At 37.1% G+C, this 21,017-nt stretch overlaps 1 protein-coding gene across 1 annotated transcript in view; it reads right to left on the reverse strand.

Moving 5' to 3' along the window:
• Positions 1–21,017, reverse strand: part of ADAMTS3 (ADAM metallopeptidase with thrombospondin type 1 motif 3) — a 290,397-nt gene that overhangs the window by 255,067 nt on the left and 14,313 nt on the right. The window contains exon 3 of the mRNA XM_003265724.2: positions 14,930–15,336. Coding sequence (XP_003265772.2) covers positions 14,930–15,336 — 407 coding nt within the window. The remainder of the gene's footprint in view (positions 1–14,929; positions 15,337–21,017) is intronic.

The following is a 21,017-nucleotide window of genomic DNA, read 5'->3' on the forward strand; positions in this document are numbered from 1 at the left end:
ACATATATGCACATATATGTACATATGTATACATGCATATATGTATATGCACGTATATGCACATATGTATATATACATATATGTATATGCACGTACGTGCACATATGTATATATACATATACGTATATGCACGTACGTGCACATATGTATATATACATATATGTATATGCACGTATATGCACATACGTATATATACTTTTTTCTTTACACTGGTTATTTCCGCATCTCATTAGGAGACAAGCTGAAACATCTTTCAAAGCTGTAACAGCAGTTAGGTCCTCTGAAGCCTTCAAGTACACAGAGCTTACTCAGAATCAGAGGATTGAAAAATGCATTTTAAAAAGTAGAAAAAGTGCTATTATAAAGTAACTGTATCTCAGCATTTGGAATAGTAAACATTTATACACACAATTTCTTTTGCAGGCCATAATTAATGAGTAATAGTTAATTTGATGCTTTGAGCTCTTCCTTGACCAGAAGAAGGACACTGTCCGTAAAAACAAATTAGAAGACAAATTTAGATATAGTCACAGAACATCACAGTCCCCGGCTGGGCACGGTGGCTCACGCCTGTAATCCCAGCACTTTGGGAGACCAAGGTGGGCAGATCACGAGGTCGGGAGATCGAGACCATCCTGGCTAACATGGTGAAACCCCGTCTCTACTAAAAACACAAAAAATTAGCCGGACGCGGTGGCGGGTGCCTGTAGTCCCAGCTACTTGGGAGGCTGAGGCAGGAGAATGGCGTGAACCCAAGAGGCGGAGTTTGCAGTGAGCTGAGATCACGCCACTGCACTCCAGCATGGGTGACAGAGCGAGACTTCGTCTCAAAAAAAAAAAAAAAAAAGAAAAAAAGGAACATCACAGTCCCAGAAGGAACCTCAAAAACTTAATAGTTAATGATTTCCTAATTCTAGCTCCCTAGATCTTAAGGGACCAGTGGAAGCAGTAATGAAGATCTGAGAATGAATGTCATTGTTTCATAAGACTGGACAAAATGGTACAGGTCTATGAACAAGTTGTTTTATTGGAAAGGGGAATCAACCAGTGTGGAGGAAGAGTAATTTGTACTTATAGTGAACTTTGACCAGCAATTTTGTATGTTTTTATATTATTAAAAAGTAGAAAAAGTGATCACTACACAGTTTGGTTTACAAAATATTTTAAATAACGTTCAACAAATGGAACAAAAAGAATCACTGACCTAATTCAAACTCCTGGTTTTTAAGTATGGAAAAAAGTAGCAACATAGTGCCATGAATACAGCCCATATTTCAAACATTCTCATAGATGAATATGTTTTTTTTCCAAGCACAACATATAAAAAGAGATCCCTTTCTGAAAATTTTACATCAATGGTTAGGGTCTAGGACCAATATGGCTCAAAGAGTCTAGAACAAATATGGCTCAAAGTGAACCAATATGGCTCAATATTAGTGTCTAGAATGAATATGCCTCAAAGTCTTCTCTCATTTTTATATGCTAAGTCTAGGTGTGACACCACAATTGAAGCCACGGCTGGGAGTGAGGTACAGCTGACCAAATAGAGATCTCATGGTGACTTATTTTATCTGGACCCACATCACTATGCTTGGTCTGCTTTCTTGTCCAGGCAGCCAGTTAATACCATTCTCAGAGCCAGGTATGCAAAATAAAGGACTGTAAGAAGCCAGGAAGGAAAGTGTAAAATATTGGCACACCCTAAGCAAGGTCAAATATCCTGCAAGCCCAAAGGAAGTATTACCCCAAGAGTCTAATCACTATGTTAAAAGCATCCTGTTTCACTGATATTGCTAAATGAAATGTTTCCCATTGTGTTTGGGTTGCTAACATTTGCAAATTCTCTCATTAAGTACTGTTCTTCATTTTCTCTCAGGCTTCATATGATCAGCTCAGAAGTTGACTTTAAGACTGGATCCCATTAGGTTAATGAGACACCCCAGCATCTAACAGTACAGTCCTCTCAATCTATAAATATCTTCTACTTTTAGAGACACCACCAGACAGAAATAGACCTTCCAGAAGTCTCCTACATTTTAAATTGAGGTTGGAAAGTTTTATCAGCTAGTCAGAATCCCAAAGATCTACTTTGATAATGCCATTCAAGTCTAAAAACTACATTTTCTGGTAATTGGAGCTAGGCACCCCTATGCCACTTCTTTCTTCATTCCTTTCAATTGCCTCCACAGAGGGGCAGAAAACACCCACCCCTTGCTGGATGCTTGTTTTTAAGGAAGACTCTAAGAAACAACAAAAAAAGATATAAGGTAGCATATTAAACACTATCACTTTAAAAAAATGATAGCAAATGAATGAGGTTGGGAAGATTCTGAACAACAGTATAAACCATCTGATGCCATAAAACCCTTCACCCTCTATCCCAAATACATCTCATCCTGAGATTCCTAACTTAAAATATTTGACCAAAACAAAAAGCCTGAGACAAATGTTAAAATTGTGACTTACGCCAGGTTAATTCTATTCCAGTTAGGGTTTGAACTACATCACACCACTGAAGGAACTGTTTCCTACAGCAGAGGTCATTTTCTATATCGTTATTTGTGACATAGTGCACTACATGGTGGTCAATTGGGTAAAACCTCATTATCGTAATGATAAGAGCAATAAGAAGTCTATCATGGTTATTATATCTTTGTCTCAACTCCGAAGATTCAAATAAATGGAACAATAACTTTCTATATGGTAGAGCTATATATAAATAAGATGGAAAGTAATGGGTTTTTTATCTTTAGAAGTCTTCAGGAGAGCAGAGATTAGAGTAACCCTCAGGGAAGATGATGTTAAAGGAGCCATACATGACGTAGAAAAGGTTATCCTAAAATTACAAGGATTTTCACCAAGGTTCTAATTTTGTGGAAGACTGTATTTTCCACAAACTGGCTCACAGGCCGAATTGGGTTACTGCAGCATATCTTATTTTGCAAACTTAATCATTATTATTATTAATCACAAAATGCTAAAACAAATCATTGTAAATGGAAAAAGAAGGGGATTTCAGTAATGCTGATTTCCTAAGGGCCAGGCTGTGTGGAAGATGCATTAATGCTCTTGGTAATGCCCTAATCTGACAAGCATTCCTTCCCCATTTTACTGAAGGAAAGAGACCTTAGCAAGGTTAAATAACTTGCTCAAGGTCATGAGGCTGGTAAGTGATAGAATTGGAACTAGAGTCCAAGTTTGTCTAATTCTAAAACAACACTGTGATCAATCCCAACATGAGTCCTTTCCTTTGACCATTTTACAAAAGGCTTGACTTCTGTCATCAACGGTACTTACTTTTTTAAAAAAACTGAACTCTCCCAAAGTATCATAACTCAGAATAATTTGGCCACTATTCATTTTCATTCATGCTTATTGATTATTCCCACTAAAAAACCCCAAATTTAATATATTCTAAACATTTTATAAAATTAAAATGTAACAGGTAAGATTCTAAAAAGGTGATAGAATAGGAAGCACCAAGAATTTCCCCACTAAGGCAACAATCATACTGGCAGAATCTGTCTGATGATAGGATTTTGGAACTCTGTAGTCTACTGAAAGCTTACCACTTCCAGGAGAAGACTCAAATAATAAATTACAGTTAATTTTAGTCAACTTCAGCTCTTAGCACAGTAGCAGTTACCAGTACCCCAACCCTCAGCCCTGTGGCAGGCAGCTGTGCACATATTTCTAGAGCAGCTTGCATACAACCTGCAGGAGCCAATGTGGGCAAAAAGGGCCTTGTTCTCCAAATATCTGGGATCCACGCCCTGATCACTGATGCTTCTGATCATGGAGATTTAGACAAAGAGTGACAGCCTTTTTTGTTACTCCCTCCATTGTTGCAAATCCCTCCTCAACTGACTGAAATGATCTTTAGGGAATTTAAAGAGATAGCATTTTTTTTTCATTTTTCTCTTTTTCTCCTTTTGTGAACCAGAGATTGAATACTAGGATAGTCAAAAGCAACTACATACACAAGAAAAATTTGAAAGTCATTGTGCATGCCCAGGGAAAGGCACAGGCTCAGAAGAGACCTGAGAAGACCTTAAGTTTACAGTTCAGCCCAATCTTCAGAAGAGGCAGCCTACAACAACTACAAACAAATAAACAACAACAACAAAGCAAACAGCAAGCCCTGAGGAATGGGAGGAAATCTGATTTCCAGAGATACGATAGTATTAGGTTCAGAAGCTCAGTTTAAAACCAAAAATCACAAGGAGCACAAAGGAACAGAAAAGTACGGTCCATTCAAAGAAAAAGAAGAAAACAATACTGTTCCTAAACAAGACCTAGTGGCAGTAGTAGCAGATCTACTAGACAAATACTTTAAAATAACTGTCTTAAAGATGTTTAAAGAATTAAGACACACATGGAGAAAGTCAAGTAAGTGATACATGTAAAGAAATGAAAATATCAAGAAAGACAGAAATTCTAAAAAGAAACCAAAAAGAAATTCTGAAGTTGAAAAGGAAACTCACTGTACTGGAAAATTCACTAGAGGAATTCAAAGGCAGATTTGAGCAGGCAGGAAAATTAGTGAACTTGAAGGGAGGACCATGGAAATACCAAGTCTGAGAAAGAAAAAAGATTGAAGAAAAGTGAACAGAGCCTAAAAGACCTATGGAACACCATTAAGCAGACCAACATACATATTGTGGCAGATCCATAAAGAGCAGATAAAAAGGAAGAAGCAGAGAAAACATTTGAAGAAATAATAGCTAGAAACTTCCCAAATTTGATGAAAGACATAAATATAAACATCTAAGAAGCTCAATAAACTTCAAGTAGCATGAATTCAAAGAGACTCACACCAAGATACATTGTAATTAAATTGCTGAAAGACAAAGACAAAGAGAGAATTTTTAAAGAAGGAAGAGAGAAGTGTTTCATCACATTACAAGGGATCCTCAAGATGATCAGCAGATTTCTCATCAGAAACTTTTAGATTCCAGAGGCAGTGGACTGATATATTCAGAATGCCAAAAGAAAAAAAAAAAGGTACACCAAGAATCCTAATTTGGCAAAACATCCCTTCAAAATTGAGGGAGAAGTTAAGACATTTCTAGATAAATACAGGCTGAAGGAGTTCATTACCACTACACCTTCTGCAATAAATGCCAAAGACTTTTTTTTTGGCAGAAGTTGAAAAACCCATCTTAAATTTCATATGGAATCTCAAGGGAACCCAAATCACCAAAGCAAACCTGAAAAAAAAAAGAAGCATAAAGCTGGAGGACTCACACTTTCTGATAACAAAACTTACTACAAAGCTACAGTAATCAAAATAGAGTTATATTAGCCTAAAGATAAACATACGTAGCAGTGGAATAGAATAGAAAGTCCAGAAACAAATTGTTGCATATATGGCCAAATGATTTCAGAAAGGGGTGCCAAGACCATTCAATTGAGAAAAGACAGTCTTTTCAACAAATGGAGCTTGGAAAACTTGATATCCACATGCCCAAAGCATAAAGCTGGATTCTTACCTAACACCATACACAAAAATTAATACAAAATGGATCAAAGACCTAAATGTAAGACCTAAAACTAAAAACTCTTGTTAAAAAAATACATATAGGGCAAAAGCTTCACAACATTGAATTTTGCAATAGATTTCACATCAAAGGCACAGGAAACAAAAGAAAAAATAAATTGGACTTCATGAAAATAAAAAGACTTTTGTGTATCAAAAGACACTATTAACAGAGTAAAAAGGCAACACACAGAATGAAAGAGAACACTTGCAAACCATAGATCTGATAAGAGATTAATATCCAGAATATATAAACTCCTAAAAGTCAACAAGAAACAACAACCAGATTCAAAAATGAGCAAATGACTTCAGTAGACATTTCTCCAAAGAAAATATACAAGTGGCCAACAGGCACACGAAAAGATGTTCAACTTCACTAACCATTAGGGAAATGCATCTCAAAACTATAATAAAACACCACCCACCTCACAACCTTTAGCATGGCTACTATCAAAAAAAAAATAGAAAATTACAAGTGTTCACAAGAATGTGGAAAATAAATCAAACTCTGTGCACTGTTGATGGGAATGTAAAATGGTATAGCTACTTATATGGTTTGGCTGTGTCCCCACCCAAATCTCATCTTGAACTGTAATTCCTACAATTCCCATATGTCATGGGAGGAACCTGGTGGGAGGCGACTGAATTATGGGGGTGGGTCTTTCCTGTGCTGTTCTCCTGATAGTGAATGAGTCTCACAGGATCTGATGGTTTTAAACAATGGGAGTTCGCCTGCATAAGCTCTCTCTTTGCTGCCATCCACTTAAGATGTGACTTGCTCCTCCTTGCCTTCTGCCATGATTGTGAGGCTTCCCCAGCTACATGGAACTGTGAGTCCAATTAAACTCTTTCTTTTGTAAATTACCCAGTCTCGGATACATCTGTATCAGCAGCATGAAAATGGACTAACACAGAAATTGGTACCAGTAGAATGAGGCGCTGCTGAAAAGATACCCAAAAATGTGAAAGCACCTTTGGAACTGGGTAACAGGCAGAGGGTGGGACAGTTTGAAGGGCTCAGAAGGCGACAGGAAAATGTGAGAATGTTTGCAACTTCCTAGAGACTTGTTGAATGGTTTTGACCAAAATGCTGATAATGATATGGACAATGAAATCCAAGCTGAGGTGGTCTCAGGTGGAGATGAGGAACTTGTTGGGAACTGGAGCAAAGGTGACTTGTTATGTTTTAGCAAAGAGACTGGCAGCATTTTGCCCCTGCCTTAGAGATTTGTGGAACTTTGAACTTGAGAGAGATGATTTAGGGTATCTGCTAGAAGAAATTTCTAAGCAGCAAAGCATTCAAGAGGTGACTTGGATGTTGTTAATGGCTTTCAGTTTTATAAGATAAGCAGAGCATAGAAGTTTGGAAAATTTGCAGCCTGACAATGCAATAGGAAAGAAAATACCATTTTCTGAGAAGAAATTCAAGCTAGCTGCAGAAATTTGCATAAATAACAAGGAGCCAAATGTTAATCCCCAAGACTATGGGGAAAATGTCTCCAGGGCATGTCAGAGGTCTTCACAGCAGCCCCTACCATCACACCCCTGGAGGTCTAGGAGGAAAACATAATTTCATGGGCCAGGCCCAGGGTTGTCATGCTGTGTGCAGTCTAGAGACTCATGCCCTGCATCCCAGCTGCTCCAGTCATGACTAAAAGGGGCCAAGCATGGCCCATGACTTCAGAGGGTGCAAGTCCCAAGCCTTGGCAGATTCCACGTGGTGTTGAGCCTGCAGATGCACAGAAGTCAAGTACTGACGTTTGAGAACCTCCACCTAGATTTCAGAGGATGTATGGAAATGCCTGGTTGTCCAGGCAGAATTTTGCTGCAGGAGCAGCGCTCTCATGGAGAATCTCTGCTAGGGCAGTGCAGAAGGAAAACGTCCGGTGGGAGCCCCCACACAGAGTCCTTACTGGAGTACCACCTAGTGGAGCTGTGAGAAGAGGGCCACCATTCTCCAGACCCCAGAATGATATATCCACCAACAGCTTGCACCATATGCCTGGAAAAGCTGCAGACACTCAACATCAGCCCATGATAGCAGCTAAAAGGAAGGCTGTACCCTGCAGAGCCACAGGGGTGGGAGCTGCCCAAGACCATGGGAACCCACCTCTTACATCAGCGTGACTCAGATGCGAGACCTGGAGTCAAAGGAGATCATTTTGGAGCTTTAAAATTTGACTGCTCTGCTGGATTTCGAACTTGTATGGGCCCTGTAGCCCCTTTGTTTTGGCCAATTTCTCCCATTTGGAATGGCTGTATTTACCCAATGCCTGTACCCACACTGTATGTAGGAAGTAACTAACTTGCTTTGATTTTACAGGCTCATAGGTGGAAGGGACTTGCCTTGTCTCAGATAAGACTTTGGACTGTGGACTTTGGAGCTTATGCTGAAATAAGTTAAGACTTTGGGGGACTGTTGGGAAGGCATGATTTTGAAATGTGAGGACATGAGATTTGGCAGGGGCCAGGGTGGAATGATATGGTTTGGCTGTGTCCCCACCCAAATCTCATTTTGAATTGTAGCTCCCCCAATCCCCACGTCATGGGAAGTACTCAGTGAGAGGTAATTGAATCATGGGGGTGGGTTTTTCCCATGCCGTTTTTGTGATAGTGAATACGTCTCATGAGATCTGACGGTCTTACAAAGGGCAGTTCCCCTGCACATGCTCTCTTGCCTGCCACTATGTAAGATGTGCCTTTGTTCCTCCTTTGCCTTCTACCATGATTGTGAGGCCTCCCTAGCCATGTGGAAAGGTGAGTCCATTAGACCTCTTTTTCTTTATAAATTAACCCAGTTTTAGTTATTTCTTCATAGCGGCATGAAAATGGACTAATATACACCCTAAATGTTATTTACTCTGTGTATGTATTCATAGTTAGAATAATGACTCAAATTTAATCATAGTTAAAATTATTAACTTTTAATTAGAAAGTATTCTAGTAAAATAGGTAAATTTTATGGTTAAACTTTCCTTAAACATGGATAATTATTTACTAGGTTGTTGTGGAAATGAATAAACTAATAGATGTAAAATAATGTCTCATCCTAAGAAGCACTAAACAAATGTTAACTATTGTTATCATTATTTGTTTTGTTTTGTTTTGAGACGGAGTCTTGCTCTGTCGCCTAGGCTGGAGTGCAGTGGCGCAATCTCGGCTCACTGCAAGCTCCACCTCCCAGGTTTACACCATTCTCTTGTCTCAGCCTCCCGAGTAGCTGGGACTACAGGCGCCCACCAGCACGCCCGGCTAATTTTTTGTATTTATAGTAGAGATGGTCTCGATCTCCTGACCTTGTGATCCGCCTGCCTCAGCCTCCCAAAGTGCTGGGATTACAGGCATGAGCCACCGCACCCAGCCCCTGTCATCATTATTTTATTGTTATCACTGTCAATCCATTATTAACAAAAACTCATAGTTTAACAATAAATTGTGTTCTGTTCTACCTGTATACCATTCTGGACCAGAATTTGAGATACTAGAAACTTCTTTTTATAGTTTTTCTGATTTTCCTAATGAATGTGACTACATGTATAAATAAATGAGGAAAGAGACACTTGGGAGGCAAACTCCAAAGTATGACCCATGACTTCCTTTTCTCATTTCTGTTCTACATAATAAAGTTCTGACTGGGATAGACAAAAAGTGCTTCAGACACTCCAAAATATCAGCTGGAGCTGAAGAGACCAGAATTAGAAACACAACATCCAGTAGAACCAGGGTCTCAACAGCCTTATTTCTAGTTTTTTATTTCACTTAAAAACTTTACTTATTTGGAAACATACAGATTTTGTTGTTCTTTCTTTTCCTCTTCTGCTGCTGCTGGTAATGATACACACAGTTGCTTTTATGGTGTCTTTTTCTCTCGGAAAGATATATGTGTGAGAAAGCACATCATCATTAAAATACTTTCTCAATTTCAAAATAGGATTTCAGTATAAATAAGCAAGTATTATGAGGAAACTTCAAAATGTTCATGTATTATGTGTATTATGAAAAACTATGGATAAATTTCTAAATTATTTTGCACCAAAATAAACTTGTACTAACTTATCACATGTCTGAACAGGTTCTAGTTTAAGGCACTAAGAGGAATAAGATATAAACCTCTCTCTTTTGTAAATTACCCAGTCTCAGGTATATTTTTATCAGCAGTGTAAAGATGAACTAATAGAGCTACCATGGGGAACAGTATGGCAATTTCTTTTCCAAAAATTAAAAATAGAATGACCATATGATCCAGCAGTATAGGGGATAAATTCAAGTGAACTGAACACATAGTCTTGAAAAGATATGTGTACACTCATGTTAATGGCAGCATTGTTCACAGTATCTAAAGTGTGGAAGCAATCCAAGTATCTAACAACAGATAAATGAATAAATAAAATGTGACACATACATACAATGGGATATTATACAGCCTTACAAAGTAAGGAAGTTCTGACATATGCTTCAAAATGGATGAAATTTAAGGACATTATACTAAATGCAATAAACTAGTCCCAAAATGAAAAATACTACATGATTCCACTTATATGAAGTATTTAGAGAAGTCAAAATTATAGAGACAGTAGAATGGTGATTGTCAGAGGCTATAGGGAGGTAGAAATGGGAAGTAATTTTTTAATAGGTATAGCATTTCAGTTTCGCAAAATGAAAAGAATTCTGGAGATGGATGGTAGTGATGGTTGCACAACCAAATGAATGTACTTAACACCACTGAACTGTATAATTAAAACATGATTAAGACGGTACATTTTATGTTATGTGTATTTTATCACAAAAAAATTATTGGAAGAAAAAGTAGGCTATTAAAATCTAGATAGTGCATCTCAAAACCTGTCAGGCTAATATACATATATATATGTGTATGTGTGTGTGTGTGTCTTATTTTTCAGTATTACTGAATCTGGAGTTAGATCTCAGTTCAGTTATATATTACTGTTTCTTCAATCAACACATGAGAATTTTCAGAAATTATGGAAGATCTGAATCTGTTTACTGACACCTATTTAGGATGACAAAGCACCATAAAACTAGTAACAATCTCTTGATACATTTAGTAGTAGTCTAGTATTGCTCAAAAATTAATCAACTCTTTTGAAAACAAAGTGTTGAAAATGTCTTGTTTTTAGGGGCAGAGAATTCAGCCTACCTTAATAAAAAGCCAAATTGATTTTTCAACCTCTTTTTTTCTTTGCAATTTTATTGTTATAGAGTGACAATAGTAAAGTCTCCCTTTTAAATTGTATTTCTGATCAATCTCTCTATATTTCTAATAGTGTTAAATCATACAACTTAATTTATTTCCAGTACTCTTTGAAGACAAGAGTTACACTTGACCAATCTCAGTATTTACCACAGCAATCAGTGTAACAACTTAATACTAGTGCTTCAAAATGCTTTAACTTGGATCAGGATTCCTAGAATTGAAGATTATTAAGTCAAACCTTGAGGCTGAGTTTAGTTTTCAAGGAGGCTGTGACCTCAGGGCATGATTACTACAAAGGCATCATATCAATTCTGTGCTGTGCTTTTGTTCTTGTTTTAATTATAATTTAGCCAGAAGAAAATATTTCAGATGTGCTCAAGCAATATTTTCACAGTTCTTAAAGCATTTCTTTAGTATCTTCAAAAACTTACATTAGTTATAATGACATCATGGTTTTCATGGCATTGAAAAGAATAGAAAGCATTATTTTTCAGGCCAACAATAAAAAGAAAAAGTACTTCCCATGCCTCTTTTATTTTCTGTTTGTCCAGGTCTATCCAAAAAGAAATGTGCAATTTTTTCTAATTTTTAACCATCTTTAAATTTAATTTTTAAAAATTACTATATCAAAGAAGAGATACTTGGGAAAAACTATAATCAAATTGATGTATATAAAAGACCAAACTGTGACCAGGTGGTACTTATAATAATAAATAAACATGAATAATTTAACTACAAATAACTATCATTAAAAATATTATTTAAATTTGAAAACACTTTTTTTTGTTTGTTTGTTTGTTTTCTACTTTATTCCAAGATCACATCCTTGGATATTCTTTGTATAAGACAATTAGTCACAAAAGTGAAATATAGATTTAAAAAAACAAAAAAGGCTTGACATATGTATGATTCTAGCCTTATGAAAATTAGACATGAGATGTGAAAATGATCAAGGACTATGCCAAATCTTCCCTCTTCATCCTAAATAAGCACAAACTGCCTGCCTATCTGAAGAAGGAGGAAAGGTGGATGATGTATCCAATAGCTCAGATCTGGCATAGGCAAGCACACAACACTAGGTATATTCTGTCAGCTCTCAAGGGGCCATTGCTTGACCAAACCTCAGGAAGGGAGCAATGAAGTCAACAGTGGTTCCTCCAGACTAATTAAACTGGAGGACTCTCATCATTCTTCATTCTGAAAGGGGCCAATGTCTGCTGCTTTGTTCCTACTCCCTGGAAATTAAAGGGTATAAGAGCTTTAAGCGTCTTCCAATCCTGGTGTAGCCTGGTGTAGGTACCTGGAGGTGAAACATTGCTTCAGTCCTTTATTCTTCAGACCTTCTAAGGTCTCAAATCAGCATGTAATCCATGAAGGCACAGATATCTCTTCTGTCTCATCAATAACACACACAACACCTTCTGTAGACATCTCCCACAGGAGGAAGAGGATAAAGGCAACAGGTCTTCAGACATCAAGTTCTCTCATTACAGCAGATATGCAAATGTCAACATGTCGAAATCAGCCCTCAAAAACTTTCTTTTCTAAATCCACTGTAAATAGCTAAAAACTTATGCCTATTTTTAGTATCAAACATTTCATTTACCAGATCGAGCTGTATCACAGCTCATAATCACTAGTCAAATGTTCTCAATCATAGGCATATTGGCTCATATTTTTTAAATGGACTTTTTAAAAAGTGCCTCCGCAGCTAGACTTACTAAAATAGGCATGGCAAGAATATGTTTTTGAAGGGATCAAATCACAGAGCAAAAGTCTTAAGGCAGGTAACTAGAGTTGTTTTCGTTGTAACTTTGCAGTTGCCCACAAAGACTTCATTTAGTTCTGCTCAAAATCTAACAAAGGTAAAATGTCTCTGAGATTAACCAGATGTGACTATCAGATATTTTAGAAGACAGGCTCTCTTTATGGTTCCCAAATTGTTAACCTCAAGCTTCCAAGAACCCCTACCCTACCAGTAAAGATCTCTGCTGGATGCCTCAGGGAGCTCAACAGTGGTATGAACTGAGGACAAGGCCGGAGGGAGAGTGTTTTGACCAGACCTTTCCTGAGTTTATCCAATTTACACTCTATTTTATTAGATAACCTGTAATAATTTCATTTGAAGGAAGAATTACAAATGTTAAAAAAAAAAAAAGTTGAAAACTTCTGTCCTAGATAAACCCCCTTGATCTTAAAATCAGCCCACAAGGAAATCACTGAGCTAGGTAACACAGTAGAGCCATTAGCTAGTCAATTCTTCCACTCACAACCAGTTCCCTCTGATGAAAGTCCAGAGGAATTAGCAAGGCGATACTCTTCTAGCAAGTTGAGAAAAATCCAGTTTCTTTAGATTATGAAACATATCACATAAAGCCTACTAACCAAAAAAACCTTTATTTTGGCAAATTGTAGACCACAAAATATGATTGTGAGCTGCCACTACTCACAGGGGAGATTTTATGGTGTTAGAGGGTAAATGCCAGGACTCTGTGGGAGAAATCTATTTCATCTGGGATTCTCAGTCAGAAGTGTCTTCCCAAGAAGTGTGTAAAATGCCTGCCATTGTCATGACTCCTGACCACCAGACTCTCATTTCAAAGGTGTAGAAGTAGAGAGGAAAAGCACATCAACACCCCCTTGCCAAAGACCACCAGAAGCACATCTTTAGTTAACAAGCTGGGTTTATTACACATTGCTGAGATGGAGAATGTACAGCAGAGGGAACCATGAGTATCTCAGTAAGAGACTGTTGAAAAGAACCTATTATTAACAGCATTTGGGCTTTGGTTGGGTAATTTTGAGAAGAGTCTAAAGAAGTAGAGCATTTTTCTAGATTGGATGCTGTCAGAAAGTGGGGACAATTCTATGATTGAATATCTCAATAATTCTTACCTATAATTAGGGAAAACTAGAGCAAAGATAAAGCTGTAATTGGTAAAGGATTAGCAGTCACTCATACATGATAATATTGACTGAGAACAGGAGAGGGTCAATGCTAGACAGAAAAAGACATTGTTCTTGATTGTTCACACTGGGTAGGAATCATTGTGAATTCCTTTGTACAGGAAACCCTGTTGATTTCAGAAACTCATTGAGTAATATCTATGTCTAGATCATATTCCAGGCCATAGCTCCATATGTCACTCAAGGCATTCTTCTGACCTCTTTGATAAAGCGTATGTTAAATTGCCTTTCATGCGATCATTTCATACAATTACCTGGATAGGTAATACGATGATTTCAGTCACATTTCTGATGTCCAGAGTGGGCAAAATCAGCTAAGTGTCACTGCCTGTTTCTCAAACTATCTATGGTGAAGAAACAGTTTTTCTCCCCAGTCAGTACCAGACTAGTATTTTTGTACATATAAAATAAATACAATTCGATAAAATAAAAACTAATTACTAGAATAATAAAATGCAAAAAGACAGAAAACACCAACCCATTTTTAAAACTGTTATTATTAGACCCAGCAGACATACATTAACTGTCAAAATTGCTATAAAAGTTCCTAAACACTTAGCCTTACTATTGGTTTGTCTTGTCACAAACCTGAGTCTACATAGCACACTTAACCCTCAACCACAAAACTGAAAAGCAACATATGGGTATTAAATTTGAAAATTGAGAATCGAAGCCACCACACAGAAAGTATTGCATCTTGCGTTCATAAAGTAATGTTATTTGGACAAATTCTGACAGAGAATCTGTTCATTTCCCACATTACCATTCTGTGAGGAAGCTAAAGAACACTTTCAAAATACTTTCTTTATGAAGATATCCAAAGTTTCCACATAAGGAGTAAAATACAGTCATTTTGAAGGAATCTATGCTTCTTTGGGAAGTTTTCAGAATATTTTGAACAAAATAAGGAAATAAAATCTTCCAATGTAATACAAGGAAAAACATTAACCAAAAAAATGCTAAAATATTTGTCTTTTGTTTCTTGGAATAATGTCGTCTTCGCATTATTCCAAGAAACAAAATTGTCATAAATTAAGCCAAAATGCATATCTTTGACAGCAAAATGCTCTCTAGTGTCTTTTTCTGAACTTAAAATGTAACATAACAATGAAGTCTCCTTTCCACCTCCACCTTCCAAACTATGCAGAAGCCATGGCTGCACTCCCAGCACCTGCAAACGCGTATGCACAAAACAGAAGGAGCCTTACCAGACCATCACAGTTGCTGATGGCAACAGAGGTTCCTGGAATGTCCACGATGTCACCAACATAAGCACAGTTAGTCTGCAAAGGCTCTGTTTTCCGGATTCTATACGTAGCACTTCCTGGTTGATGGTTGTTAATGCGATCGGTTATATTCCCAGGCACCAGAGATGTCTCATGCCACTCCACAACAGCCCCAGGAGCTACTAGTTGAGTGTTGGGCTTTAGTCGCAGATGAAAATCTTTTCCAAATGCCGTGATGTTAAAGAACAACTGCTCAGGGTTGGAAGACACGTCCCTCGCTGACCTCTTTTTGTGACTCGCAGAAAGAGTATGGGAGAGATAGCGTCCTTCTAGATTTGTGCTGACTGGAGTCACCAGCTCATACTGTCTATATCTCTTTATTGGTAAATCTGTGGGGTGAAAAACAGAACTGTCAAACCCTGTACAATAAGAGAACACAGGAGAACATAACACAGACAAAAGCTGCCCAACTCACAAGACCATACTTCAATGTGCATAATATAGACATTCCTGAATCAGCTCATAAATATTAAATTTTGAGAACAAAAATCATTTCTTAAATGCACTTAAGTAACCCTGTGTTCAATGGATCATTTTTTAATTAAAATAGTATCAAAATTACACTGTAAATATTTACATCTCATTAATACATTTGCAAACACGAATATAATGTGTCCATAAACTATAAATGGCTTGCTTAAAATCAAGGCATACCCTTAATTAATTTATTATTGGCATAACTGACATCTGCTAAAAACTTTTAACAAGGTTATTATGTAGAAAAAAAATTCTGTTTTCATTTTTTCCCTGTAGAAATCCTGGAATTTAGACTAATTACAATAACTATATTACATGAGTCTGTAATATATACACTGTAGCTTACAATACTGTAATTTATACACATTTTTTCCACCGTAACAACCCTAACAACCATACTTCACAGGTGAGAAAACTGAGATTCAGGGGTAGGAGGTCCTATGTCCAAGGTCAAACAGCTGCAAAGCCTGAATATAAATCCAAGTTGTACTCCTAAGCCCATACACTCATTCTATCCTACCATGCTTTCCTTCATAAACCTCCATTTTTACAAAATTAGAAGAATGGGTAAAGAAGACATAATAATCTTTAAATCAAATATGCAGGTACTGGTTAGTCAAGAGGGAATAGTATTCTCATTTTGCACCTTATTCCTTAAGTGGGGCAGATACCTATTAGAATATGAAAGAAAATTTGGGACCCACCTTACAATATGGGCAGACACTTACATGTTAAACTGAATTTCACAATTAGCACTGAAACCCCTGGCTTAGCCAAATATAAGTATTTTGTCTATCAAAATGCAAACACCCTTGGGAAAGAGAACACATTAAAGGAACCATTATAGGAATGACTTTAAGACCACAGGACAATGGATACTAGAGAAGGAAGCAAGCAGCAGGGCAACAAGGGTAAAAAAAAAAAAAAAAAAAAAAAAAAAAAAAAGAAGAAGGCATAGAAAGGGAAATCTAAAAACATGAACTAAAAAGTTTCCCACTTTCACAATTCTAGCCTTACACTAATCCTATAGTGTGTTAAAGTGCCCTAAAAAATGATATGATTCACAAAACTGCTCACCTATGGAAATCACAAGTTTTGTCACCCAATAATGTATTTAGAGCATGAGATCTGTAAATGAACCTGTCTTATGTTCATAAAGCATCCTTGCAGAATCACTATTTTCATTATTTTCTTGCTTTTTAAAAACCTCAGGCAATAAGTGAAATGCCAGAAGACAAATAAAGGCGTTTATTTGTGCAACATGTTAATTCTTTCTGTGCATGTTTGTTATAATTATGCCTTTTCAAATTACCAATGTATTTAAATGAACCATCCCATCTTACTAAATGAATACAAAAAGCAACACTTGTAAATATTTACTAGGCAAAGAAGCAGTGGGGACTATAGTATGAGTCAAGTGAAGCCTGATTCCAAAACTGGACAGACAGTGCACTGCTGAACTAGACTAGGCACCAGTATAAACACAGACTTGGTCTTCCAAGAAGGTTGTGAGGAAGATTTGGTCTTCCTCCATGGTGAATACTTTTATAAACTCTGGTTTAGAGAGAAAAAACAAACTCAAAATATAAGAGAATGAGCACAAGTGTCACGGGTGCAGAGTGACAGAGGGGAAAGCTTCCAAAGTAAGGAGATAAATCAAGCCCTTGTATGTGTACTGACAAAACATAGCCCAAATTAACTACAATTCCTTAAAGACAAAGAACTCCCCATTCAACTTGGTACTCCCAATATCATCATACAAGATTTTGTATGTGTCAGAGTGTCTTGTCAGTTGGATTTGTTTGATGCATATTAAGTTAGTAATACTGGTAACCAGAGAACACTGGCCTTGTCTAAGCTGCTACACACACTGACTTACAAGATACATTACCCAGGCCCAGGAGTGTTTGGCTGTCCCAATAATCTCAGTTATAGCTTCTTCTCTAACCATCGGCTGACCGTTTCAAGGGAAAGAGGAAGCAGTGCTTAATTATATAGTAAGCCATACATCCTAGATGTATGTTCCATTTTTACACTGTCAGGTAATATGTTCTAAATTTTTATTCAAAATAAGAATGGTATGTTTCTTTAAAGCTTTATTTTCTCTAATGCTAAATAATAAATCATTCCTAAAAAGTATGCATAATAAACATTTCTTAAATTAAATGTTTGAATGAGTCATTTTTCTGTTGGCAATTAAGATAATGAGGAAAAAGATACGATTGGCAACCCTTTGGATTACCATCTCCTGGATGGTAGTTAATGGAACTACCCAGTCACCTGCCATTTATTAGCAGAAAAAGCTCCAAGCTCTATGATTTGTGTTTGAGAATATATCATCTCTAATACAACAATCACAGTAGGTAAATCCTATTACCCCATTCTATACACGAGAAAGCAGACCTAGAAGGCTTGACACATATAAGCAAAGAGCCAAAGGAAAATTCCAATTCTCATCATTTTGACTCTGAAGACCATGCTCCTATGCTCTCGTTCACTTCTGAATAGATGGAGCATCTTGCTGTCAAAGTCTAATTTAAGATCTGATTTATAAAAGACAACTACCACAAGAATTACAATGTTCTACCTACCTGTAGCCAATTTTTCCTCTAGTGTAGCATCAAAAATTTCTGTAAAAGGCTCTTAAATTCTGGGTTTTGGAGGGAGAAACTGGGAGGAGGGGCAGAAGCTCAAAGCAATCAAAAGAATTTTAATCTCAGATTACAATCACAGACGTAAACCAAATTATATCCAACCTTAATTTACTGCATTCATAATTTTCACATTTTACAGGCCCAACTACTTTCACAAAGCAGGAAAGCCTATGGTTATTGAATGAAATGCAGAGTCAGAAAGCAGTAAGTTGAGTCCACTTGTGATCTTCAGCAAGTTCTTTATTTTCTCTTAGGCTCAGTTTCCTCAACTGTTAACTGGAGGTTAGTAATAGTTACAACTTCATAGGTTTGGTGAGAGTTTTACATAAAATCATGTAGAAGATTCAATAAATATAGCTATTACTAATTTAAGCGTAAGTTAGCCACTCATTAAAATAATGTTGTGGTTCCACTTTAAAGTTAGAAACTATAAAACTGTTAGCTGAGGTGGCTGAGGGGCCACAGTAATAGGTATGTGAAGGTTTTTGTGGGCCGTAAGTTCCACAGGCACAATTTCGAATGTGCTTCTTAACTGTTCTCCTTGCTTCTGCTCTTCCCCTTAATGGATTATCCTCAAAATAGAGCCAGAATAATTAAAGTGTCAAATCTTATCACTCTTCTCCTCAAACCCATCCCACTCAAAGTAAAATGGCTCATAAGGTCCCAGGGCTTGAAGCTGGGGATTCTCACATCTCAAAGATTTTGTACTTGATGATTCCTCTGCCAAAGGATCTTCCTCTCAGCTGCCTGGCTCACTCTCTCAATTGCTTCAGACTTTTGCTTAAATGTGACCCTCTCAATGAAGTCTTTCCTGACCACCAGCAACCATTTTACCCTCTGTCCCTCTTCTGTGTCTTACCTTTCTCCATAAATCTTGTCACCATCTGACATCCTATAAATTTTACTTATATGTTTATTTATATATTTTTATATCTACCAGCATATATACTTCATGAAGGCAGAAGATTTTATCTGTTCTCTTCACCTCATTTCCCCACTGCCTAAAAAAGAACTTGAAGTTACTCAATAAATATCCATGAATGAAGAAATGAAGAAATGGGTGAATGAATGAGAGCAGTTTGAGCCAGAAGGGGTATGTGAAATTAGCATGCATCTTCTTTTGGCTAAATAGTCATTTCATCACCAAGCCATTAATGACGGCAAACTGCACAAGTCATCTACCTCTAAAGGCAGAATTTTGCTTGGAAAGCTTGTGTATTTTTCACACAGTTCCTGCTGCTCTATAAACCAAACATTTCTTAGTATCCAGGTCTTACCTTTTAAGCTACCAAAAACAAGAAATGGATCTAATCATTAAAACAGACCTCCTGTAAGACATACACAGAGCCCTGCATTCTTAAGAGCAGGAAGCAGGAAATTAGCCCCCACTCGGCAATCTCTTTGGATATTCACAGAATTATAACTATATAGGTCAAAAATTAAAAAGAGCCAGAAGTTAGGGTCCCTAATCCCTGCTCTTTCTTACAGTTCAGACATCTCAAGTAGATGGGATTATTTTCTCAAGTTAGTGATAGAGAGCCTTTAACCTGCTCCTGCTGTGTGGAAGGAAAGGTTTTTCTCTGAGCACTCCAGGCTGCTCTCTATCCCTTCACTCACCCTTCCCTGGTGAAGAAGAGTGAATTATGTGGTTGGGAAGTCTGGGAAGCATAAGAAATTTGCAAACCTCAGCACCTCCTCCTCATTCTGCTTCCTGGAAATGAGCCTGATAAGGGGTACATGTTCTCTTCCACTCAGCCAGGGGCAGCGCTGCTCTGGACTGGTGAGGCCTGACAGGCACACGGTGGAGTATTGATAGCCAGTGCACTTGCCTGTCAAAGTGGAAGCCTCATTCTCCACTTCAGCCTTTTCTGTAAAAGATATTTTCTTTTTACCTACATCTTTAGTTTTTCTATTTCTCAACTTGTTCAGAAGCTAGGCAGGCAAGAAGGGTATTTTTTATTCAAGATCTCCTCAGTAACTTGAACTACCCCCAAGAAAAACTGTTGTCACATCTCCACTGGCAGCCTAATTATAATGTAAAAAAATTTTCTTGTCAGGGAATTCTCTTTTATCTAAACTCCTCATTCTAGAGTTTAATGTAATGCCTTCTTCCTCCTTGTACTGTGTAAAATAACCACATTTTTGTATATATGTGCATGAGTGTATTTGTGATATGCATATAAATTTGTGCAGACATATGCAGTTAATATGCACAACCTACATCAAAAGCTTTGAGGAGGCGATGTTCTTTATTTCAATAAACTTAAAAATTTTTTACTTTCTATGCTAATGTCAACCATCTTAGATTTTCCAGTGGTTTCCAAACTTTAATCATTATCCCTTTACACATATCTGTGTTTTAGCGTGATACCCTGCAAATAGTAAACCCTCAATAAATATAGGTTAAAAGAAAAGAAAAGTTCCCTTAAACTATAACCTGAACGGCTCTGTTCTCTACTGAGAACAACTTGTCTTACTCTCTCTTCATCCTTAATATATCTAAACCAAAGTGAATGTTCACCTATTTAGCTTGCCCTCCTGACTTTGCTATTTCTGTTCATGATGTGCTGATTCTCCCAAATCAGGCTAGAGAGCTATTTTATACACGTCTTATAACTTTCCCCCATATGACATCATTCAAGTTCTACTACTGTTTCTTTAGCAGTTTCTCTCAAACTAACCTCTTTTCTTCTCATTGCTTTTAAGATCTCATCACCTCACAGTGAAAAGCTGCAAGTACCAAGTCCAAATTCCCCACACAGAATTTCTCACTACTAAATATTATACAAATTATACCAAAATACTGTCTAAATTGCTGTCAGGAAAATTATTTTAAAGGTCCTGATTGAAAATATCTAGGTTCTACCACTTACTACCCT

The sequence above is a fragment of the Nomascus leucogenys genome, chromosome 9 (genome assembly GCF_006542625.1).
Source record: "Nomascus leucogenys isolate Asia chromosome 9, Asia_NLE_v1, whole genome shotgun sequence".
In the NCBI taxonomy this organism is placed as follows: Eukaryota; Metazoa; Chordata; class Mammalia; order Primates; family Hylobatidae; genus Nomascus; species Nomascus leucogenys.